Below are 26,581 nucleotides of genomic sequence, written 5' to 3'. Positions count from 1 at the left end.
ATATTGTAGTCAGCTGGAAAGCAGGAAAACGGAAGACAATTCCACAGGCGTGCAGTTCTAATAAAAAAGCTTTGTTCATGGAATCTACGTTTAGGTTTAGGCACAGATAAAGAGTGGGGCGAATTATTGATAGTGTTTACAGCTAGACGAGTGTTTCTTGTGAAAGTTTTGCGAGGGGGGACCATAGATTGAAGCTCATTCGAACACTTTCCATGAAAAATAACGATACATCAGAGACAAACTTGCAACATCTCTTCTGTGAGATAGAGATTGCAAGGAAGAGAAAAGGACATCTCCTACGAGGCTACGAAGTCTATTTTGAACTCTATCAAGGCAGGACAAGTCCTTTCTAGTAGCTCCTGCCCAGATGTGGCAACAGTATTCCATCCTTGGACGTACCTGGCTCTTATATAGATAGAGAATTGCATCAGCAGTGAGATATCTACTGGATCGATAGAAAGATCCAACCATTTTTCCAGCGGCCTTGGCAACAGATTTGATGTACATGTTCCATTTAAGATCAGGAGTAATGGTCAAGCCCAGAAGCTTGTCAAAACTTGAGGCCTCCTGAAGACGAGAGCCATTCATTTCAATTGATGCCAGATGGGAATCAGAATGTTGATGATGTAAAGAGAGAAGCTTGGTTTTAGATGCATTAAAAGTAACCAGCCACTCCTTTCCCCATTGTACTACATGCTCAAGATCAGAGGAGAGAGAATTGGAGAGAACTTGATCGTTTACTGTCTTAGATGTGCTACCATAAATGGTAGTGTCGTCAGCATAAATGTCTACAAATGATGTAAGGATGTGATTTGGAAGATCATTAATGTAGATCAGGAAAAGAGTTGGGCCCAGGATGGACCCCTGAGGGATACCGGCATTAATACTGTGGGCTTCTGATTTTTGCCCCTCAACTACTACTCTTATGAACCTATCAGAAAGAAATGATTTAATAATTGAGAAGACATTTCCAGCTATTGGGGGTTGGCGGCCTTGATCGCAAAAGGTAGAATTAGCTGCAAAGTTCTTGACAAAGAGTTTGGCTTTGTCTGATGCTGACGAGATTACCTCAGGTCCATTGATGATAGTTGGGATGGAGCACACGCTTCTGTTCAGAATTCTGTTTGCTATTTGCCAAAACTGGTGGGAACCAAGCCGCTGCTCAGCTACTTTGGACTTAACAGATTGAGCATACAACCATCTTGCGCTCTTTATTACTTTCTTACAATGGTTGCTGGCAGTCCTGAAAGCGGCTTTAGTTTCCATACATCTATTACGTTGGAAACAGTGGAAAAAGTGATTTCTGTGCGCAATGGCAGCAGCACATTCTGGAGAGAACCATGGCTGGCTGTTAGGTTTTTGCTGAAACTTTTTCGAGGGTATGAAACGATCAATACCTACAATTAACCATTCCGTCAGGTCTAATACTATAGAGGACACATCCTTTTTAAATATGGAATGCAGAGGTAGATCAGTTATAAATGTACGGAAGCTATCCCAGTCAGCCTTAGTGTATCGATTTACTGTACGATGGAGAGATACTCTGGGGACTTATTACATTTCATTTTTATCTTAATTGATACAACAGAGTGGTCGGAAGATCCAAGAGGCGACAGAACAGAAACTGAACATAGTTCAGGGCAAGTTGTGAGAAAAAGGTCTAGTAGGCTCGCATACTGGCCGTCATTCTCGGGCACACGGGTGGGTTCCTGAACAATCTGAGTGAGGTCATAGGCAATGGAGAAATCATGACAGAACCTCCCCTCATCATCGGTCTTGTTTGAGTGGGTCAACCATTCGACGTTGTGAACATTGAAGTCTCCACATACGTGAATGTTAGCTGAAGGATAAGCAGATAAGACTTGGTCAATTTTCTCAGATATGCTTTGAAAGATAGTAACTCCGCTGTTGTGGGGGCGATAGAGAGTAAATAAAAATGCCGTAGTGTGAGCTAAAGCAACCCGGAAGCACATATAGGGTAAGTTAGGATCTTCCCTGGAGACGTCCCTACCACATGGAAAGCTATCTTTAATATAGGCACATATTCCATGCCCATGGCGATCTTGGGGGTCAGATTTAGAAGTTAAGTTAGAGTATCCTTTAATTGCAAACTCTTCTAGGGAAATAGCCTGTCCAATGCCAGTTTCACTTAAAAATAAAAGGTCTGGTTTAGTCTCCTGTAATTGGGTTTCAACCTCTGGAAGGTTAGAACGTAGACCCCTGATGTTGGAGAAGGAGACATGGTAGTAGCAGTGTACGTTGGAAGTTGGAGAACCGGGTTTAATCGTGTATTTTTTCTTGAAACTTGTCATGATGAAATTTTGAAATTTGCGGACTAGGTCGTCAGATTTACTTAGAGCAGGACAGAGAGGGGAAATTAAGAGAGAAAAAGAAACGAAGAATTTTTTTTTTTATTTGTAGCACATGATAAGATAAAGCCGTAACAATTACCCACTAGTATGGCATCGAGAGGCCCCACCAGAGGCTACTGCATGGTCCAGAATCCATTCACCAAATGGCAATACAGCAGCCCCAGTACTTTGCACCTGCTGATAGGACAGCCTCCTTAGTGGTTAATCCAAGGTTCAGGTCCCTGACTATCAGGCGGATAACGTCAGCCCAGACAAAACGTTTACCTCCAGCACCCTTACTAGTGACATGGCTACAATGATAGACATAGAAACAGAAAATTTCCGCCATCTCAGCCAACTGTTCGCACAAAATACTGCCAACCTAGAAAACAGCTTTTTCTTCTCCCTTTGTCAGAAAAATCACTCATTAAAAAATGAGGACTGAAGGACAAATAAGAAGAAGCGAGAGTGACAGGAGCTGCCGATAACGCATCCACAATGCGTTTTCTACTCTCCAATAAAAAAACAAAAAAACAAAAAAAAACAATTAAGTATTGTATTTAATAAAAGTCCAACGAACGTGTTTAAGGGAAAGTATGGTGATAGATTCCCCTCACACGAACTAAAAATGAGTACAATTCGTAATCTATTTTTGCAATCAACTCGGTAGATAAATAAACATTTATGTACGAGAAAAAAAAAAAAAAAGAAAAGCTAGCATTTAATAAAACAGAAATACACAAATTAAATACTGAAATAAAATGGAGTTATTAATATTTTAAATCTAAAATAAAAAGCATGATTAAAATTGAAATCACTTATCTCAACAAAAACAATTCCGTCTCCAAATTGCAAACTGTAGTGAAAGAAATTGAGTTAGCAGCGTTCAAAACATTTTTTTTTAAAAAATTAACCGTTAAAAGAAAATCGTGATTTTATTCTGAACTTAAGCTAGTCACGTTTTAAGAAGCTTACGGGTTTATATATATATATATATATATATATATATATAGCATTTCAGCCCGGCATTACCCGGGTGTTTGGATGTGTCTGTTAAACAAAAAAAAAAAAAATGTGGTAGTAGGAAGGCAGGCTCGAACCCGTACCGCGAAGGAGGAAAAGAACGAGGTAAAAACCTAACGGCTATGCTGTTACGACCACCACCAAACCGGAAGCGACATGTTTTAAAATTAAGACTAGACAAGAGGATAACTTTTAAAAATATCGGCGAAAAAAGTGACCTCGTTCCCGTAGAAAATTGCCTAGTTCAAGGGGAAGATATTAATGTTTTTAGCCAATTTTTCGATATTTGTCGTATGAAAGGTCGAACTTTAAAACGATACTGATCTTGGTAAAATCCGTCGCCTCTATTGAAAGTTTAAGGCAGACATGCAAACATGCATACATACATTTATACATATTAACTAAACATTTTCGACCAAAACCGATGAAAAAGCTTCCTCTATCTCTGAATACCCTTTATGTAAAATTTCAAATATTTAGACCAGAAATTGTCTGAGTAACTTGATAGAGACCGCAGAGGTCAATTTTTTTTAACTTTGACACCTATTTTGACTCCTTAACATTTATTGTTTTGGGCTCAAATCAAGTTATTAAGTTAGATCCATGTCCAAGCAACCTATATCTAAAATTTCAAGTGTGTAGACCCAAAATTGTCGGAGGAGTTTGGTAGAGTTCTTAAAGGTCAAATTGTTAAACTTTGACCCCTTAATCGCCAAATTTCTGGCCAAAAAACCAATCACATCGATTTTCCCACATCTCAGTACCCCGTATATCAAATTTCGAGTCTGTAGACTAAAAATTGACAGAGTTATTGCGTAGGGAAATGTACACACACAGAGACAGACACTTTCACTTATATATATATATATATATATATATATATATATATATATATATATATATATATATATCGTGTCAGGAGGCGATGAAAAAAATCCAATAAAATGCTCGATCGTGGATGTGAGAGCTGAAGATACAATATTTATTTCCACACTATATATACATATTTAAAGGTTTACCAGTTGTTTCACTGCGTTGAATCTACCATAAGAGGTTGGAAAGAGTCAGCGCAAATTCATCAGCGACTTCTTTTCTCTGTTTGTTTACTTTGCATTGTTTCAGTTTTTCAAAGTCGCTGATGAATTTGCGCTGACTCTTCAACGCAATGAAACCACTGGTACGGCCTTGAAATATGTACATATAGTGTTGAAATAAATATTATATATATATATATATATATATATATATATATATACTAGCAAGCCGCTCGACAGTGCCCGGTCGTAAAATACGCTTAAATTATATTTTGATTAATGTAGATTTCGTATTATTATACTGAACCAAGAAATGATTTTTTTTTTTTTTTTTTTTTTACAGTGATCACAACTTATCAAGGCCCGGAAGCCACTCAGAGATAAGGGTTATTGCAAGTACATTACGTTAGTGTGGAGATTTGATGAAGTGTTTACTTAAGGGGGCGGTTCATTAGGAATTTGTTAACGTTGGATTTGAAGACATCCAAGTTGGTCCGGTGGGAAGCAGGCAGACGGAACATGGTTTCATAGGCGTGCAGTTCTAAGAAATAAGCTTTGTTCATGGAATCCACGTTTTGATTTAGGCACAGATATAGAGTGGGGGAAATTTTTCACAGTCGATTCAGCTAGACGGGTGTTTTTTGTGAAAGATTGGCGAGGGGGGACCAGAGATTGGAGTTCAGACGAGCACCTGCCAAGGAAAATTAAAAAAGTTTTTAAAAAAAAAATGACTCATGCGCCACCACCGAGAATTGAAACCAAAACGTTTAGCTTACGATTTCCTTTTTCTTTTGACGTTAATGCCTAAGCTATGAAGACATGTTTGCTGCAAGGCTAAAAATTAAAATATGAACCAATAGATATTATGTTACGCATGCATATTCATAATGCCATCGTTCGACCTTCACTTGGCAAATTCTATTTTTTTAATTTTCACCCTTTTGCACTGATTTTCCTCAACTAAAACCCAGATATAAAGTTTTGCATGTGTTTGAATACCCTATATATTAAGTTTCATGTCTGTAGACCAAAAACTGACAGAGGAGTTTGGTAGGCAAAATTTTTTAAACAAATTTATATACGCATACATAAATATATATATATATATATAGAAAGAGGTTTGTGTTTACTATAAGCTTTTTACACAAATATCACGCAAGTATAAGACATGTAGAATATCTACATGAATATAAATATGCAAATTAGCTAGATCTTTTGCAGATGAATGCAATTCCACGATCCATATATAACAAAGTTGTACTTTGTTTTCGAATAAATAGAAAAAAGGGTTTTTAATATGAATATCAATGAACAAAAAAATAAACCAATTTAAAGAAGTATATATATATATATATATATATATATATATATATATATATATATATATAGAGAGAGAGAGAGAGAGAGAGAGAGAGAGAGAAATTTGAATGCATACTTGGAGAGAAACTTGAATGCCTGCTAGACACTATCCTCGAGTGTCTAAGGTATCTCTATACAGGAGTTTGTCAGGACAACCTGACATGCGGACACTTTACCCAACAAGTAAACCCTAATTAAATATTCAAAATAACATAGTTGTGTTGGTGTTTGTGGGATGTTGTCGACTATATGTAATTGAGGTCCTTCAGTATTGCAACTGGCTTAAGAATTTTGAAGACAACTGATTATATTGACCAAGGCTTATACTTTCACATAGACTAGTTACTTTTGTGGTTTGAAATGATTTTCATAGGTTGAAAATACTCTGAGTTAACACGTCCCTGTGAAAACTTACTTGCTTTTGGAAGCAATAAAAAAAACAAATTCCAACAAAGCAGAGAAAAGAAAGAGTGTAGCAATTAGAGCCATTTGCCTTTGAGCATTCAGGAATCATTTTGCAATTCAGTTGCGGCATATTATCCAAAGTCCAAATAAGATCCCCACAACATGATTATAAACGTAATATGCGGCCACAGCTGTGATTGAACTCACTACACGAGTTTGTAGTGTAATTAAAATCTTGTCTGTAGCTGAATACCTCATGCTTCGCTAGGGCTATCAAGGGTACTTTTTATCGTGACACCATCACTAGATGGGCTGCTTACCCTGGCTTAAAAGATGCTCGTCTACCCCTGAGAGAAGGATAGACCCGCCAGTTTCTCAACCTGGTATTTTACCTCGTGGTACACACAGTGCCTGGCCTTCCCAAATGGTTACCCATCTGGTACTGACCAGGCTTGACATTGCTTAACTTCAGTGATCTGGCGAGAACCAGCACAACAACGTGATAGTACCGTATATATGACTATACACAGGCTCAAAGGAGGAATGCTGCACTTTCTCCTAGTAATGTTATCTCAAGTAACAGCTCTTAGCGGGATACTCCATCAGACTAGATGGTTTTTAATATGAGACAAATTAAAATGATAAAAACAAAAGTAAAACAGTTTCTATTGTGACGATTCTATGCCTTGACTATGCCGATATGTGATATCGGCTGTGCGACTCATGAAACCAAACATACAACTGCTAGATTAATAACAAAAAAAAGCAAACAAGTTCTGATCCCCATCTGGCATCAATTCAAATGAATGGCTCTCGTCTTGGGGAAGCCTCGTGTTTTGACAAGCTTCTGGCCTTGACCTTTACTCCTGATCTTAAATGGAACACATACATTAAATCCATTGCCAAGGCCGCTGGAAAAATGGTGGGATCCCTCTATCAATCCAGTAGATATCTCACTGCTGATGCAATTCTCTATCTCTATAAGAGCCAGGTACGTCCAAGGATGGAGTACTGTTGCCACATCTGGGCAGGAGCTGCTAGAAAGAACTTATCTTGCCTTGATAGAGTTCAAAATAGACTTCATAGCTTCGTAGGAGATGCCTTTTTCTCTTCCCTGCAACCTCTTTCTCACAGAAGAAATTTGCGAGTTTGTCTCTGCTTTATCGTTATTTTCATGGCAAGTGCTCGACTGAGCTTCAATCTATGGTTCCCCCTCACCAAACTTTCACAAGAAACACCCGTCTAGCAGAAAACGCTATCACTAATTTCCCTCACTCTTTATCTGCACCTAAACCTAAACGTAGATTCCATGAACAAAGCTTTTTTCTTAGAACTGCACGCCTGTGGAATTGTCTTCCGTTTTCCTGCTTTCCAGCTGACTACAATATGGTTGTCTTCAAGTCTAACGTAAACAAGTTCTTGATGAGCCGTTCCATATAAGTTTATAAAGTTACCGAATCTCCATTACTAACGATTACTATATTGTCCAATTTCTATTGTACACTCTTTGACCCTTATCCTCGAGTGGCCTCTTGGCCTTGATAAAAGGTGATGCCTACGTAAAAAAAAAAAAAAGAAACGTATTACTCGTTTTGTTGTTGCTGTTTTTTTTTTTTTGTTTTTTGTTTTAAATAAAACTGCTTCCTACCTTAAAATATTTTAGTCGGCATTAATCTTTGAGTGTCCCGGTTATTGTCTATTTTTATTTTTTGTTGTTGAGTTTTCTTTTTTCGTTTGACTGTCAACTTTCTAAGTGCAATTTTCCTTTTTTTTTTTAACGACCCTATATCCATGTGGGTTGTTTGAATCCCTTCGTTGCCACTGTTATATCAGGAATTTCGAGATAAGAAAAATAATAATCTGATATGGAATAATTGTATGAACAAAGATTGGAGTAACACATTAGGTTTATTGTACATATAGAACAAACACATTTTGAATTCTAATTTGAATCTTCTTGTCAACAGCACAATTCTTATGAGAACTTTATCTCATGTTATTTTTTTTTATTATTCCATTTTCGACCCAAACAAGGCACAGTGCCACTTTGATGTAGGGAGCTACTATCGGGGGCCATAAGTTGCAGGGTTGCTATGTAGGGAGCTAAGCAGCAAGATGTCTGTTCACATTACGCTTGAACTTCTGCATGGAAAGCAGGAACCCGGAGGGCGTTCCAATGTCTACCAATTCTGGGGAAGAAACTATTAGAGTAGAAGGCCTTCTTACATCTAGGGATCTCTACTATGAAGGGGTGGGATTTTGCTGCTTGTCGGGTTTGTAGTGAGTAGTTATGTTGAGGGGGTACAAGGGCTTGTAGTTTGCCTGAGCATCCACCATTAAAATACTTGTAGAACAAGCAGAGGGATGCAACAATTCGTCGATGAGACAGACGCTAAACCCTAGATGATAGTTTAAGACCTATAAGGTTGGCGACTTTCTTTTGTACCCTATCCAAGAGTGAAAGACTGGTAGCGGGTGCACCAGCTCAAATGTGGCAACAATACTCCATATTATTTCGTCTTGAAAATACTAAACCTCTCCATATCTTTTCTTCTATATTTTTTTATTCCTTGACTTTTAATTTATTCTTTTATTTAAAATTTTTTTCCCATTTTATGAACTCTTTGCACAATTTTTTTTTTTGCATTTATGACAAGTTTTCATATAATGTTGTTTCAATTAATGCCAGTACCAGACAATTGAATAGCTTGGCTATAATATTTGCTAATATCTTTCCTCTGATGAGAAGAACACATTTCTTTGAAACTCTGCGGATCAAGAAAATTTACAACATATCTAATTTGAGTATCCTGTCGAACAATAAATTTATGCAAAATATAATTTACAGTCTTTGTATGAACAAAGATTGGGGTATATATTGGAGATTACATCAATTAGGGGTGTAAATTCTGACACCCCTAATTCATGTAATCTTCCTATTGAATCAATGATTAAATTTATTTGCATTAGTATACATTTTTTATATTGTTGTTACTTTATTCTTTATCTCCTATTTATATAAAATCCACCTTAATTTGTTGAGCTTTGCATTATCTCGATAAGTCTCCTTTAAAAGAATTTCTTTAATTCTTTCTGGCTCTCCCCATATCTATCTATCTATCTATCTATCTATATATAGTTTTTCGGTAGGAAGGTATCCAAAAATTAAACCCAAATATCGTTATCGGGGCACTTTTTCTTCTTAGTAGGATTATGGATCTGCTATATATATCTACTAGTTTGATTAGATCAATTATTGATTTGTGTTTTGATTTTATTCTTGTTAGTACTTGGATAGGTTAAAATATTAGAGCTTATTGAATGATGTTAGTTTTCGTTCTACTATATTACCCCCCCCCCTCCCCCTCCTAACTAATTCCTTGACCTTAAACTACCCTCTTTTCTTAATAGAAACCGAATCCTCAGAATTAACATCTCATAAGAACTAAAATTTTCGCCCATCGCCATTCATGGCGAACTCTCTCTCTGTTCAAAATTTGAAAAGGTGTTCAACCTTTTCAGTTTTTGTACGTTAATTTTTCTTGCCTGATGAGATCTAATATGATTGAAACGGACTGCACAAGACATGACTGTATTTACATAATAAATAAATAAATAAATATATATATATATATATATATATATATATATATATATATATATATATATATATATATAATTGAAGACTAAATCGTATCTATGTCAAGGTTTACCAACATTCTTCAATGTTCATATCACTTTTTTTGTGAAATAAAGAGGATTATTTATTGATTAATTCCTTTTTAATCCGGATGTATTTATTATTACTTGCTCTTAGATGATTCCATTCTTCTTCTTCTTTATTTACTCTCGCTTCTGCACAGTCACTTCTTTTATCCTCTCATTAATTCATTCTATGAACATTTGTAGCATAGTCCCTGGCTTTGGTATTGGCAATTTTGGATGACACTTTGGACATTGCCAAGAACCACACACACACAATTAATATAAATTAGATACACAAAGTTATGTTCTAGCAAATGAAGAGAATGAAAAGTATATATACAAGTCATGCAAATTAAAATGAGAATAAATGAAACATTGAGAGAATAGAAGGGTCACCAGTTAGCAAGTGCTAACTTAAATCATGAACAGAGTTTTGCAAGTGAAATTTTATAACAAAACATTTTTATGTCTACATTTCTATAAGTATATAAAAGTTATTCTCAGTAAGCATTCATTTATGCAAATACGTGTTTAGTAAAGAAAGACGAGTAAATAGTAAGAGTCAAATATGTTTATAATGTGAATGATATGCATATGTAAGTAATAAAGTGTATGATCACATTAACATAGTGGTCCTCATTAGATCACCGACGTTAAGCAATGTTTAGCTTGGTCTGTACCAGATGGGTAACCAATTTGGGAATACCAGACGGGTGACCAGTGACCAATTTGGGAATACCAGACGGGTGACCAATTTAGGAATACCAGGTGCTGTATGTAGGAGAATGTCAACACCTCCCTGCAAGAGTTGCAAAAACCTAATATTGTCATCTCCCCTAATGGGGATATATATATATATATATATACGACTGGGGACTGCTTATGAATTTCATACTCGCATGAAACTTACTTCGGAGGAAGCCGGTTAAACCCATCTAAGATTAGTGCTACAGTTTCCATGGAAGTAATATATGTATGTAACTGGTTGGCAATGTTGCATTGTGTATGTGCATGCATTGATTTACCTTGTTCTTGTTAGTGTGTGTATAGATGTGAGTAGCAGTTTGTTTCTGTTTGCTAGTGCGTAAAAATCTGAGTCATTTTTGCCTCTCCCAACCCAAAGCGATGTTCTTGGGATCTTCTGTGCATGGCTGGCTGGTGATGTCTTTGTGTCATAATCTTTTGACTGAACTTTGTGTCGATGTAGGCTTGTTACCTTTGTGGTTTGGAACGATTTTCATTAGTTGAAAAATACTTTAAGTAAACACTTTCCTGTGAAAACTTGCTTGTTTTAGGAAGTCATGAGGAGAATGAATTAAAATGAAGTGGAGAAAGAAAGAGAGTTACTTATTAGAGCCATTTGCTTTTTAGCATTCATTCAAATCACTTTGCGATTCAATCACACCATATTTAATTAGCAAAACTAGTCTTTTTCAGTTGAGGCTCAAGTTGATATAAATGATGCCCTATTGATAATGAAACTACTTTCTGCTAATTGAACAGTACGAGTCAGTCAGGATGTAGTCGTAATGAACAGAAACATCGGGAAACTCAATAAGTGCATTGTGAGTAATCCAGTCAATGGCATAGTTTGTGCGAATGAACACAATCCTGTCTAACTCTGGAGTGGATGTCAAAGAATTTGGATTCCCGGCTATAGCAGCAAATTTTTGTGCACGTGGAGCAGTAACATGCTTTGATGAGGTTAAGCAACTTCGGTGGAAATCTATTTGTATGCATTATTTCCCATAGTGCACCTTGGTTCACTGAGTCAAACGCTGCAACAAAATCCACAAAGAGCTAGTGTTGTTCAAAGGTTCTTCACAATGTAAAAATTTGTTCTATGCCAGAAGCTGTATTGGTTTGGATGGGCCTTACTCAACTGAGAAGATTCTAACTCGAATGTGACCAAAGGATCCGCTGAGAGCACTTGCCATAAAAATAACATATTAATAGTAAAAATTAATAAAATCAGTTATTTACAGTTATGGAAGGTCTTAATAGCATCTAATTATATATGGTTGTGTTGTGGCTCAAGTTTATATATTGATTAGCAGATATATCCGACATTGCCCGGTATTAACCATAACATTGAATTTCTTTTTAAAAATGAAGTAAAAAAAAACAAAAAAAAAACAGAAAGAAATTGAGACATGTGCATGCAAGTATTATGGTTTTTTCTAAACAGTTTACTTCTTATAAGTAAAAAGAAATACTCGAGCTGAGATCGAAACCAAAACCTAAAGACAATGAATTAAGTATAAGAACCATTAAACCAGCTTGCCACAGTTTTTCAAAAGTGTTTTCAAACCTACTTATTCTTAACATAAGGAAGCTGCCATGTGAACAATTCATGTATGCACAGTCCTGAAACAGTTAACAAACAGATAAAAATCCCATAAGCCACAAAGTAACAATTTTTCAATGTTGACTCCTTAGCAGCCCTTTTTTACTGGATGAAAACCGATTTAAAATTGTTCCATATGTCTGAATACTCTATATACCAAATTTCAAGTTTGTAGATCAAAAATTTGTTGAGTATATAGTTTGGAGTTGTCCTTACACCCACCCCCACACATTCTCACTTTTATAGATGCATAGATATTGAAGCGACCTTCTGCTAATTGAGCAATAATGTTGAATGCTGGTAACAATTGAGAACATTGCTGTCGCTGGTCGCTCTTGTATTGCATGGGGAAGGTTCAAGAAGCTACTGCCACTTCTTACATCTAGATCAGTGGCTCTCTAACGTTTCTTTTTTTTCACATGGCAGCATGTTCTTGAAATTCTCACAACACACCTATCATAAAAAAAAATCACTATTTTCTACTCATAAAGCCTTTTTTGCAATAAAATAATAAAGTTTAGGCTGAAGCCTAGGTTAGGATTATAGTATTCTCTCAAATATCACGGTAGATAGGGACCGAGACCACCCGTGATATTTGAAAATCTGCAAAGTAGGACAAAACCATTATTTGTACCTTATTTAACTGTTTATAGGCTGTTTAAAACCATCCCTGTAATGTTTATAATCCACTCTTTATAATAATAATAATAATAATAATAATAATAATAATAATAATAGAAAGATTGTAATATATGTTAGGTTGTACAGTACACCATTACAGTTCAGTACTGTACATAAATAAATATTCGATTATCACAGTTTTTATGGATTTATGGTGGAAATCTGCAATATTAATATATTGAAAAACCCATGAAGTAGCGAATCCGTGATAATTGAACCATGAAATAGCGAGGGGTTACTGTAGTAGTAAGATATCTTTTCATCTAACTTGAAACCATTGCTTCATTAGACAACGTTTGGCTGCACATAACAGAAATTATACAAAGAATGTTTTTATCTCCAATCTAGTAAAATCGAAATTTCGAGTAATCATCACTATGCGACCGATAAATTTTTCATTTTTTAAATAAAGTGCGCGAGCCTTTTCCAGTCTCACACAAAAACACGTTCACATTTCAAGCCATATTACTTGCCATATACATACGCGCACACAAACATAAGCGCCCACGTCCACACACGTACATATATTCATGTTCGCGTACATACACTCACATTCATGTGTATATACACACACGCTAACGTACACACATGTACTCACACACGCGCACACGTACGCACACAGATGGACGACGTCACTTCCTTTCAAAGGAAATCCACACATGCGCAAAAGACACACCGGAAACACCTATAAAAGGAAGAGACAAGCTGTTTCCAGCTCTTTTCCGACCTGCCTTTCCGAGGTGGTTGGTCGGCGCACCAGCCGCCGCTGTTTCGGCAGGCGTGCACGCGCGTACCTCACACCATTTACTACTATGTGGGACAAAAAGCTAATAGACCATACGTAGACTTTATACGCTTTCTCTCTCCATGAACTGGATGAACATTCTCACTCTTTCTCTCTCTATCTACTACTGGTCCCTGAGAACACCTTTGCGTAGCTGACTGCTAACTGACGTCAACCCTCTATCCTTTTCTTTGTCTACACGATGGACTGCCATTTCTCGTTCTATTACATTACTCACTTCTCTTCCCACACGCGAACAAATGATAGTGACCCGAACTTGAGATGAACACACATTTCCTCTTCTTTCTACAACACCAGTCCTGCAATGAATGATGGTTACACCCGCGCGGACATGAACACATGTTATATCTAAAACATTCATTCTTTCAACAGTAAATAAACGACGTTTATCTTATCCATCAATTGAGTTTTTGTTTCCTTCAATTCCATTCGTTTCATTATTTTCTTGTGGCAAGTTAGGGTATTATTATATCCTAGTCTTCTACAAAAGTTATAATTTATTTTTAGAAATTTGTTCATGATTAAGGATGAATTGAATCTAACATTGAATAAAATAACAAATCAAAGTGAATTTTTATTATATTCAATGTTTTTTTTTTAATTTCTCCAATCAAAACCTTCATTTTCAACACCTAAATATAAATAAGAAATACATACAAATTAATATTGCAAACAAAATGGATGATATAAAGCATAACAACGTTTATCAATATTTGTTATGGAAAACTGAAAATATGTCACAATTTAAACAAACGATTTATATAACATTTTATTTTCTCTTTTCTTTTTTTCATTTAAGCATTAATAAAGCATAAGTAATAATATGTGAGTTAGTTAATACAAACGATACCAGTTTTTGCAATATGAACACTTTTTTATCCCTCTCATAACAGTTTGTAACTTACATTTGAGAAAAAGTAAAGGTTTTCACATCAGTCTGTCTTTGGAAGCTGTACGACAAAGACTGCCTATTGTTATGAGAATCTGTCTGTGGAAGTGTATACAAGACATAGCACCGATAATGTTGCAAGAAACATACGAAATCTGTTAACAGATATTGTTGAAATATCAATTTTAAATTGAAAGTCATGTTTAGTTTCAGAAGAGGTTCTGATAGTTAACTAATCTGTGTAAGTCCTGGAGATGAAAAAGAGTTTTTAATGGATAGCTGATCTGTATAAGTTTTAAAGTTTGCAGACAAAGAGTAAAGATGTTTCTCATGTGGACACAAAAAATAATGTGTCTGTATTCTAAAAGAACCAATAGTTTTATGAAGCAATTCCGATTTCTGATTGGTTGCTAACAGAAAGCGGCTTCATTTGATTGGTCAATTACTATAGCCAGTGTCTATAAGTAGAACTTTCCAATTTTTTAAAAATCATACCGTCTTTATTCAAAAATATTTCAACAGATTCCAATTAAATCTATTTCAGACATTACCATGTAGGTTACTTGAAGGAAATTTTTGAGCAGATCAATTTGACCAACATTTTTCGATTCCTGAAAGAAAGTGTTGATCCTTGTTCAATATGATGCAGCAAACAAATATCATTTGTAAAAATATGAACCCTCGATTGGATAAGAGTATTATCAATAGGGAAATGTTATTTCAACCAATCAAAAGTACAGAAAATATGCACTTCCACAACTTTTACAAAATAAACATTGAAATATTAGTGCCATGTGCTGGAAGCCATACTTAAGATAAGCCCAAGAAATATTCCTCACAGTCTAGCAAAAAAAAAAAAAAAAAAAAAAAACAAACTTTCATTGCATGCAACTCTTCATCTTATCAAACTGTCCCGTTTACTGCAAATCTCACACCCTTGCATAACGAGCTGCTCCTGATAACAAGATGCTTCTCCTTTTCTATGAAACTATTTCTTAACAATGACTGTATATTTGGACATTTTTCTAAATGCGTTGTTTGTTATTAATAAAACATAAATTATTTTTATATGCATTGGCATTATTTTGGTATTGCCTTCCTTTTACAAATGTAAAAATGGTACAACAGAAATGCTTCACTTGCCTGCAACAAACTATTCACCTAAAAAATCAAAGCTTTCTATAAAAAAACGAGTGTTAAAGTCAAGATGGTGCGCTTTTTTGATTTTTGGTTTCAGTTCTTGTGCAAGATAAAAAACAAATTTAAAGAAAAATCTGTATGATATATGTACCCGTGATAAAATTGTTACATGATAAAAGGGCTGTCCCCTTTTTATGTAAGTAAAAAAAAAAAAATAGGGAATTAGTTAAATGTAAATATGAAATAGGATAGTCAAGGATTCGAGCTTACAAAGCTAGATTTGGAATTGAAAATTTCAATCATAAGTTAAAATAAATACAGAATGTTATTGAAATAAAGAATTGCTATTGTTTAGCTTACATATCTCTATATGGAAAAGGAATGTAATAATGAAATTTGTTTCTGTGAAAATTAAAATAAGGAATTTAATCGTCAATTGAAATTGTAAACATATTTTGTAAAGAAGTTATTTGAAAAATAGGTTACTGAACTCGGGATCATATAAAGTTTGGCAACGTAACGCATGTCATCTAACGTGCTTTATGAGCACATGTTTAATCATGCAATGACATGATGAGTTCTCAATATAGGTAGAGTTTTTAGATGCAGTCTGGGAGAAAGAGGGGAGAAGAGCCTAGAGAGACATGCTGACACCAAACCTAGAGAAGAAAAAGCCATGTAAAGAAACTTTGAATTCTTCAAGTGAAATCATCGACCGGCCATGAAATAAAGGACGTCATCATCTTTGTGTATCTGCGTCTTCGTGTTGTGATTCAACAGAAAAGGTATTGTCCATTTATGTTATAAGAACTTTGTGAAACTCATCATCTCAAAAATAGGTAAGAAATATATGTATCAATATTTATAGAAACACTCCCGTTCATACAGAACTGTCTGTTTCTTTATATATACCCTGTTTATGTCTCCAATATGCTATCTCTTACAACATGAACATCTTAAGACATATGAACACTCAAGACATGAACACTCCTAAGACAACCTCTAAATATCACACTAAGACTCTAATCTCTCACTAAGATCTTCCTAAAACGAACAACAACAACAATACAGAATATACATCATCTTAATAACACCCACCACGTAACAAAATGAAAACATCATATTTCCAAAATTTTGTAATTCATAGTCAAATTCAGTATTAACATAAAATATTAATTGTTCCATGTAAACGAAACAGATCTGTAAAATATACCAAAGTTTTCATATGGTGAAAGAACTGATTGTCAGCATATATATATATATATATATATATATATATATATATATATATATATATACTAGCAAAAGTACCCGTCGTTGACTGGGTTCAAAAACAGCCTACAGAAAATGGACTCTGATTTATGAAAGTATGATATGTTATTAAAAGGAAGGGTTGTAAAGAGATAGCTTCGAATTTGGGGGTATCAAAACCAAAGCAAAATATGATGAAACTAAAAATAAAATAGATAAACCCCATAATTTATGATACCATACCTGTTCACACTGAAACACTTATCACAATCTTCGGTGGATCTATATTAAAAAAAACCTTGTTAAACTTTGTGACATATTTCCATTCTATGGAGATCAGGCGCGAACGAACACCCCATAATTTTATTATACCATATTTCTTCAAACTGAAACATAACTATCAAAGTATATTTATGCAGATAAATATGAAAAGTCTTTATTAAAGTTTGTGCTTATTTCCATTCTACGGAGGCCAGGCGTGAACGCAGACCCCCACAATTTTATTACACCATTCCTATTTAAGTTAAAACATACTTATCAAAGTATTATTATGTACATTTATATCAAAAGCACTTATAAACGTTTTTTTTTTTAATTTTTAATTTTTTTTATTTCCATACTTTGTGGACCAGGCGCGCACGCAGACCCCACAATTTTAATGAATCATCATTATGCCAGATCAAACAATCCACTCCTGTCTCGATACATCTTCTGAAATCCATGGGTTAAGGAAAAAATCTGAACTGTATTCTTTATTCAAACAATAAATTTCTGTTCTGAAAATTGATGTTTCTCAGAATTAAATTTAAACAAAAAAATCTATAAATTCCATTTGCTCTATCAAATATTCTGTAAGACTCAATATCACACAATTAATTAATCTGTCTTCCTATTCACCTCAGATTGTGTGTGTATATATATATATATATATATATATATATATATATATATATATATATATATATATATATATATATTAGGCACCGCCAAAAATGGCCGCAAAATCAAGTTGTTGTTGTTTTTTAAAACTAAATTACATTTATTAAAATCCATTATTTCTGAGTAACTTTTTTTTTTCCAGAAAGATAAAACCCTGAATTTTATCATATAGAAAACAGAATAATGTAAAACTTTTTCTACTATTTTTAATTCAATTTTAAATGTTAAATTTTCCCAAAAAGTTAACAATTGTTATTTTTTGTCTTGCACAAAAAACGTACTTAAATATTTAAAAAAAAGGGTTTTTGAAATAATTTATTTATTCATTTATTGTCTAACTAAGATTTAGGATGATTTTCTAAGAGAATATGCAAAAATATTATAATATAAGTACCTGAATTTCACATAATTCCACTTATTCATATATGATAAGGTAAAGCCGTAACAATTACCCACTAGTATGGCATCGAGAGGCCCCACCAGAAGCTACTGCATGGTCCAGATTCTACTGTACACTCTTTAACCCTTATCCTTGAGTGGCCTCTGGGCCTTGATAATGTGGTGATGCCTTAGTAAAAAAAAAAAAAAAAAAAAAAAAAAATGTAACCAGATATTTCGCGTCGCCGAAGAGTTCAGATCGACTCTGTTTACGTTTTCTTTCGATGAGACGAAAACTATGGAAGACTAAACAGGCCAAAAAAACTTATTTTTCAGTGACGAAAATTTCAATGTATTATTAAGCTGAGGCTGGCCAGTACCAGATGGGTGACCATTTGTATGAGTTTGGTTTTTAATGTGTATGTGTGTGGGGGCCAGGCTCCCCAAAATGGGGGGAGGGGGCAATTTAAAGCAGAATAAAAAAAAATTATTTCAGCGCTTTTGGTCCACCGTAGTCGAAAGGCGGCAAACGTTTTCAAACGAGATCGAAAAAAATGATGCTATTTTTAACACAAAGGGCACAATATTTATCGAATTTTTTTTTTTTGTATCGATTATTCAAAGCATGCTCTGTTTAATAATGGTCATGCATTATTCGGCTCGCTAAAAAAAAATTGTTAATTTATTTATCAAAAATTTTAAAATGGCTTTTTTCGTATAAATATAAAAAAAATTTTTTTTTTGTTTTGCTTAACTTAAATTAATTATTTTACTTAACATATTCACCGAATTTCACACTTCAAAACTCAAAAGCGGGATAATTAAACACAATCGAAGTTCTGATATTCAGACGTCAAAATAAGGTATGCAAACAATTTTTTTTTTTTTAATCTATAATTCTGTCCCTTACAACAACACAATATGTTTTGTTCAGTTTCAAATGATTATTTTAAGCATATTTGTTCCCACTTCAAAACAAGGGGGGGTTTTGTAAGCAAAAAAATATATATATATAAATATCGTTTATGAAAAATAAGTACACTGTTATAAAGTTCATTCTTCTCCTAATAATCGCTGAAAATTTCGTATTGATCGGATAATTATCTGATTTTTGGTAGATTTTTAAAAAGACGGTCCGTCAAAAAGTACTGACCTGCCCCCCCAGTTTTGGCGGTGCCTAATATATATATATATATATATATATATATATATATATATATATATATATATATATATATATATATATATATATATATATTGTGCCAGTTGGTACAGTTTAATATTCAAATTTAAAATCGTTAAATACAATTTAGGCGCGCAGTGCAATTGATTGTTTCGGCGCGTTAAAAAAATGAAAAATGACACCCACGCAAATTCCGGCGTGACCTTTATATACCAAAGGTGCGGACGTAGTTGAAAGGACCCCATGTGATGTCTTCCGTCCAATGGAATTCCTCCTAGGACACATTTTAAAACTGATTTTCTAGAGCTCGTTTGGAGTCAATCAAACCAAATATAAACATGCACAAACACAAAATCTATCTTTTTAGTCTCTTAGCCTTTCGAGCATTCTTTCGTCTCTTTAAACTCTTCCGACTCATTCAACGCTTTCTCATTAGGACTTACCACGCGTGCAAACATCAATTATTTCATTTCCACTGCTCCGCGCATTAATACTCTCTTTTAACAGACGAACATTAATATTGTCTATGTTACATATTTGAACATTCAAAGAACACAAAAAAAGAGACTCTCCACCTTTCATATGAACTCAAAAAAAGAACTCTGAAATATTGAGAACTATGTTTTAACTTGTTATTATTTGTTATTTCTATTCCGGAAATAAACCTCCGTTTGTGTTGCACATAAGATTTCTTATTTTTATTTTTATAATTTGTGGAGGAAGGCAGTTCCCAAAAAAAGGCCAGGCGACCCCCACAATATATATATATTATACATAACACACACACACACACACACACACACACACACACACACACACACACACACACACACACACACACACACACACACACATATTTATACATGATGTTTTTCTTTTTGATTTCAATAAATATTCAATTAGATGGTCTCCATTCTGTCTAGAGAAACAATAGATACCCCTTATAAGAATGCCTATGCATGTAATCATGAAGGAAGGGTTGCGCAATCCCAAACCTCACCTTCTATGAGTCAACACTACCTGATTCCAGTGGCAAGAAGAAGTCCAGGACGATTAGAAACAATGCTGATTGCTGATTAGAAACAATTCCTTCTGAATTGGGACGAACATAAAAATTGCTTCAGTCCAGAAGGATTTCCTTTTCACTGTCCGAGGGACAGTTCAGACAGAACACTGCAAAAGCTTGGATTGTTTTTTTTTTTTTTTTTTTTTTTTTTTTTATAAAAAGTGAATAAAAATAGAAAACTTAAAAGTTTTTTTTTTTTTTAATATATGATACTGCCCCTCCCCACCTCTAATCGAATTATCCTTACTCTCAATTTTCTATTTAAAAATTATATAAATGAAGTAAAGGGACAAAGGCGAGAATAATCATTGTCACTGTTCTATTTGAGTAAGGAACAATTATTTTTTTATTCCTACGATTGGGGGGGGGACAAAGGAAAAAAAGTGATGATGGAGAAGAAAGATAAATATAATAAAATGCCCTAATAGAAGAGAGAGAGAGAGAGAGAGAGAGAGAGAGAGAGAGAGAGAGAGAGAGAGAGAGAACGAACTTCTCCTTCCATGATGTCACGATTCTTTTATTCTGCTATTCTACTTTTTTATTCTTATAATTGGAAGCAAAAAAGAATGAATAAAGATTTAAAACATATGTATAATCGCCTGATGCAGACAGAATGAGAATGAAACGAGAGAGAGAGAGAGAGAGAGAGAGAGAGAGAGAGAGAGAGAGAGCGCGAGAGAGAGAGAGAGAGCGCGAGAGAGAGAGAGAGAGAGAGAGAAATGAAGAAAAAGCGGAAGGAGGGTATTTGGATGTGACCATTGAGAGATGCACTTTCCTCTTCAATGATGTCACGATTCTGCTATTCTACTATTCAAGAATAATAGAATCGTTTATTCGGGAACGCTTCCAGAATACTACCAATCTTCTCTGCTCAATGACGTCAGTCGGTGTGGGGTAAGAGCCAAACATGTCTACCGGACAGAGGGCTTTTGCCCAAAAGTTAAATAAGTAAGTCCATGATTTTATTCGTTTATAATTTCATCGAATCATCCTTTCTCTTCATTCTCTACTTTCCCACTTAAAATTCATGTATTTTAACAGATTTTATAAATATAAACAGCTCTGTGTACAAGACTACTGCAGTGAAGTGCAGGCAGCGAACGATTATTTTGATAGCTCCTTCAATTTTCTTTTTATTATTCATTAATAATTAGTTATAAAATGCACAAGTACCAATTATTTTTCTGTACAAATTTGTATCTTTTATTACATTTATAAACTGAAGAAAAACCGAATATGTTATCTGTTTCATTTCTTTTTAATAAGTAAACCAGCTTTATTAGAAAAATAGTCGAAAAACATACAATTCCGATTTATGTACGGATGACCAAAAGAAACATAAAATTCAAAGCAAAACATGACACTGCAACTGTATATCATTACCAAACAGTTATTTTATAAAGTGTAATCATTTATTAATGAATCGTTATCGTTTTTATTATTATTAAAAAAAATGTTTTTATAGTTTTGATTGTTAGGTTCAGTTATGGAACAACAATAACTGAAATTTTGACATAAAATTCGATCATGGCTACTAGTCCTTACTTGTTATCTTCGGTACTTATTCGTAAGGAATGAGTATTTAGAGTAATTACCAAGTCGGTCCCGAGTATCGACGGAGATACCCGGGTTAGTCCAGGAAATGGTCGAATCAGTTTAAAACTACGTTTTGGTGCTTATGCATCTATGTTACCGCGCTATTTTTAATAGTATTTTCGAGTTGAATTTTTATGATATTTTTGTTTATCAAATTGTTTTTTGGAATATGACATCTTTATTCTGTCATGAGTACGTACATCATAAAAATTTCTGCATTTTCTGTATATTTTTATTGGCGGACCTGAACGAGCTCTCCCTGCCGTAAAATTATTATCGTCAATAACAAACTTAACTTTCATATATTAGCAGGAAAAAAAAATGGGTGAATTTTTACAAGCCCCAGCGTATTATAAATACCCCAACCTCCCCATGTTAATAACGGCTTTCGGAATAACACCCCCCCCAACCTCGAAAGCCATTCTTAACATGGGGAGGTTGGTGGTGGGGGGTGTTTATTCCGAAAGCTGTTCTTAACATGGGGAGGTTGGGGGTGTTTATTCCGAAAGCCGTTCTTACCATGGTGTGGTTGGGGCAGGTCGTAAAAAAAATACCAAACTTTTTTTACACCGCAAAAAAATAGCTTAATAAGGAGAGTTTTGCTGATTGACCGAAAATTATGGTATCAATTTTTAATAGAACGTTATAATTTAAGTGACCCCCCCCCCGACGTTAAAAGTCATATACTTAAAAAGAATTCCTGCTAATATGAAAAATAAGTGTGTTATCGACGATAATCCGCAGGAAAAAATAAGAAAATATGAAAAAGAATTAATTTTACGATATAGGCGGGGGGGGGGGGTTCATTCAGATCCGCTTTTTATTAATATATATTTTCTGAACATATATATAGCAAAAATGGTAATTAGTAAATAGCTGAAGAAAGTGCTCTATACTATTGCAGAGCAAATACATATTTTTTTATTACCGTTTTGTCTGTTTAGTTACACATGTTTCGGTTACCGAATCGTATCAACGACCCAGTAACTTCATCAGACTCTACAGAAATGGTTATTATGATTAGAAATATATATTCGTTTTGTTGTCTATACCGAAAAGTGCCCGCGTGGTTTTAAGTAAACACAAATTTGAAAACAATGAAACCCGACCAAAATACGCTCCATTGTAAATTCATATTGTACGCGAACATTTTCAATCATTAAGATTGTCATTCAATATGCAGATTTATGAACAATTGTATATTTATTTAAATGCAATTTTTTTTGTTTAACGGATTGTTTATTATTTTAAAAGTCGAAAATGGCAAAAAGAAAAAAGTGTCGCTTTTGATCATCCGTAGATTTAAGAAATTAGTTCGTTTCTTTCTTTATCTCTTGTTGCTGAAGAAGCGATCAACGCATTTTTTTTTTTTACATTTGTCTTTCGACAAAATATTTCTGAAATTTTCTTCTACATTCTTTGAATTATTGAATTTAGTTTGGTCGAATGTTTTATTTTTAATGCTAACATTTTCTATTTATTATTGTAACGGAAGGGGGAATCCTTCTAGGCCGAGGCAGTTTTATTTATTTATTTTTGTCACAATCCAAAGTGTCCCTTTCTTGGAGGGATCTGGATTTTCAACATTAAAATCTGACCTCGTGTCTAAGTCTGCCCTCGTAGGAAGGCAAATAGAGACACTGTTGCTACAGTGTTGCTGTTATATTGTTGATACATACGGAATATGACAGTTCAAAATAAAATAACAGGAAAACTTGATATACTTGCTTCAGTTAAAAAAAAAAAAATAGTTTCTTCGTTATTGCAGCGAAATTCGAAAATTGAAATATTGAATTCCAAGCGAAACCAATGCTATCCATTAAATTGTCATGTCGCAGTAATGAAAATATCCAAAAATTACGAAAAATGATGAGATAGAAAATTATTAATAAACGAAAATAGTTTTTGCAAACAATGTCAAATGCGTACATAAAAAAAAAACATCAGGTCAAGGGAAGTAACTCGATCCATCTTGTTACAATTAATGGTGGATGTCACGCAATCATTTATTGGTACAAACTTTTGTAATATTATGTAATAATGCAGTTGCAGTACTATTTAACTAATTCAAATTGTGATATAAAAATGAAGTAGATAACATTGCTTATTGTTGAAATTGATAAAAACAGTAAGTAGTCATTTTTTTTTATTATTTTTAATGAAACCCCATTTTTCGACTGTCGGATTTCGCTACAATGACGAAGAACCAAAAAAGATTAGTTTACACAAAAAGATACATAAAATACTCCAGTAAAATTTTAATATTAATAAAAAAAAAACCCCAAAAATCAAAACAAGGTGCTTGTATAAAAGTGACGAAAGATCAATTTTTAAACAAGTCCTTTTAAGCAAAAACAATACTTGTCATGTCGAAAATAGTAACATATCCAAAAATTACGAAAATTCATCAAGTAGAAAGTTATTTACAATTAAAAAGTAATTAATGGAGATTGAATAATTCGACCCCCCTGTCTTTCCAAGCTTAACTACTCGAAAAATGTAATTCAAACCCTAATTTTTTTTTTCAATTAAATTAAAAAAAAAAAACGTGATTAAAAAAAAAGGTTTTAAACTTCGAACTTTACAGGTAAATTTCTAAAAAACAGTACTTATTTTTGTTTTAAATTTGAATATATTATTTATTGATCTTTTATCTTCAATTTGTGATATATAAAACTTTGGTAAATTATTTACTTTTTAATAGACATTTCAAAATGAGGAGGGTGAATTGAAAAAAAAACGTTTGTCTGAAATATTATATTCAGTTTATTGGAAAGAACATAAAATTTCACATTGACCCTGAAAATATCGTAAAAATAGGATCAATAGAAAAATTTTGATAGATTTTTAAAGTTTAAAAATTGAAAAATACTGAACTCGTAAAATTTCATTACTGTTTTTTAAAAAATAAAAAAATAATATTTCTATTACCTTTTATACAACTTTAATAGTTTATTTTGGAAGTATAATCCATAAAGAAAATAAACAACCCACTTTTAAAAGAGAAATTACGAGTTTTTTATATTTTATTCGCAATTTCGTGTTAGGGGTGTCAAAAATTCCGATACACCTTCCTCTGTGGCACCTATAATAACTGGTACGATTGATATCTCCCTGAGATTCCAATTTCTTTTCATATCATCGTAATGGCGTTCAGCATGATTAGTTGATAGCGAAATTTTTAAAATTAAAAACGCATCAGGAGTTGTTCTACTGAATGAAATTTCGTAATTTTTGGATATATTTCTATTTTCGACATGACGGTTTAGTAAGTAAAGGGCATATTAAAAAAATCAATCTATCGCCTCTCTTTTATAAGCATTCAAAATGAAATTTTCTGTTTGTAGTCTGCGAACAACAGTGTAGATTATCTATCCAGCGCATCTCTAGAAGTGTCAAATGCCGCCATTAAAAATGAGTGATAAACATTTGAATAATTAGACTCACTATCTTTCAAAGCTTATAACTGCTTGAAAAATGTAATTTAAACCCTAATTTTTTTCAGTAGAAGGAGCAAAGACCAAATTTTAAAATAATAAAAGTTTTAATAGAAAAATATGCAATTTTTTTAAAATCGGTTTTCTTTAAAAAAGATTTCAAGAAATTCAACGAATTTAAACTTACTCCAAATATAGTAAATATACATAAATTCCAAAAAATCACTTACCTATAAAAAATACTAATCAATGGGTACTTCCATTCTTCATTTATAAGAATTTGTCCATATTTATATTTTATATTCCATGTACTTTTTAAATAAAAGTATTTTTTAAGCAAGCATCGGAAAAGACCACGATTTTAAATTTTAATCTCAGAATCTCAGAGCGGATTTGTCTCTCTTTCTTCCAGTTGACAAATATGGAGGCCTAATTAATTATTTCTGACATGTGCCTTATCTCCCCTTTATATTTCTGACATGTGTGCTGTCAACAACAAAGTTAATCCATATAGGTCACTGTACTTGAAAAATGATCACATTTCACTCATAAGTAAGTTTACTTTTATAAACACCCCCCCCCCCGGCAAATTTTCGATCTTTTTTTATTCAGTTAAAGAAATACATGAGTTTTTTTTATTTAAAATATTTTATTTCTTCTTTATGCAATGAATTTTTTTTTTTAATATCTAAAAAAAACCCACATTGAATGAAATAGAAAAAAATATTGTAAGTGACCGACATTTACTGGACAATATTTTCAAATTATGAGATCTCACTAAAAAAAAATCAACGTTTTTTTTTTTTTAAAAGGTTTTAAATTTTTTACTTTACAGGTAAATTTGCACAAAACTATTCTTTTTTTTTTATTTTAAAGTAGATTATTTTATTTATTGATCTTTTATCTTCAATTTGTAATATATAAACCTTAGGTGAGAAAATTATTTTCATTTTAAAAGACATTTCAAAATGGGGGGGGGGTGAATTAAAAAA

General features: G+C 33.5%; 1 protein-coding gene across 4 annotated transcripts in view; it reads left to right on the top strand.

The window, feature by feature from the left end:
• The first annotated feature begins 21,370 nt into the window (after nucleotides 1-21,370).
• Nucleotides 21,371-26,581, top strand: part of LOC145296754 (dedicator of cytokinesis protein 7-like) — a 250,331-nt gene continuing 245,120 nt past the window's right edge. For all 4 annotated transcript variants that reach the window (XM_080142795.1, XM_080142793.1, XM_080142792.1 and 1 more), the window contains exon 1: nucleotides 21,371-21,504. In XM_080142795.1, coding sequence (XP_079998921.1) covers nucleotides 21,464-21,504 — 41 coding nt within the window. In that variant the 5' untranslated portion in view covers nucleotides 21,371-21,463. The remainder of the gene's footprint in view (nucleotides 21,505-26,581) is intronic.

The sequence above is a fragment of the Euprymna scolopes genome, chromosome 17, assembly GCF_053919585.1.
Source record: "Euprymna scolopes isolate OS-2025 chromosome 17, ASM5391958v1, whole genome shotgun sequence".
NCBI lineage: Eukaryota > Metazoa > Mollusca > Cephalopoda > Sepiida > Sepiolidae > Euprymna > Euprymna scolopes.
The sequence above is the reverse complement of the archived record's forward strand: the minus strand, read 5'-3'. Positions and strand labels throughout refer to the sequence as shown.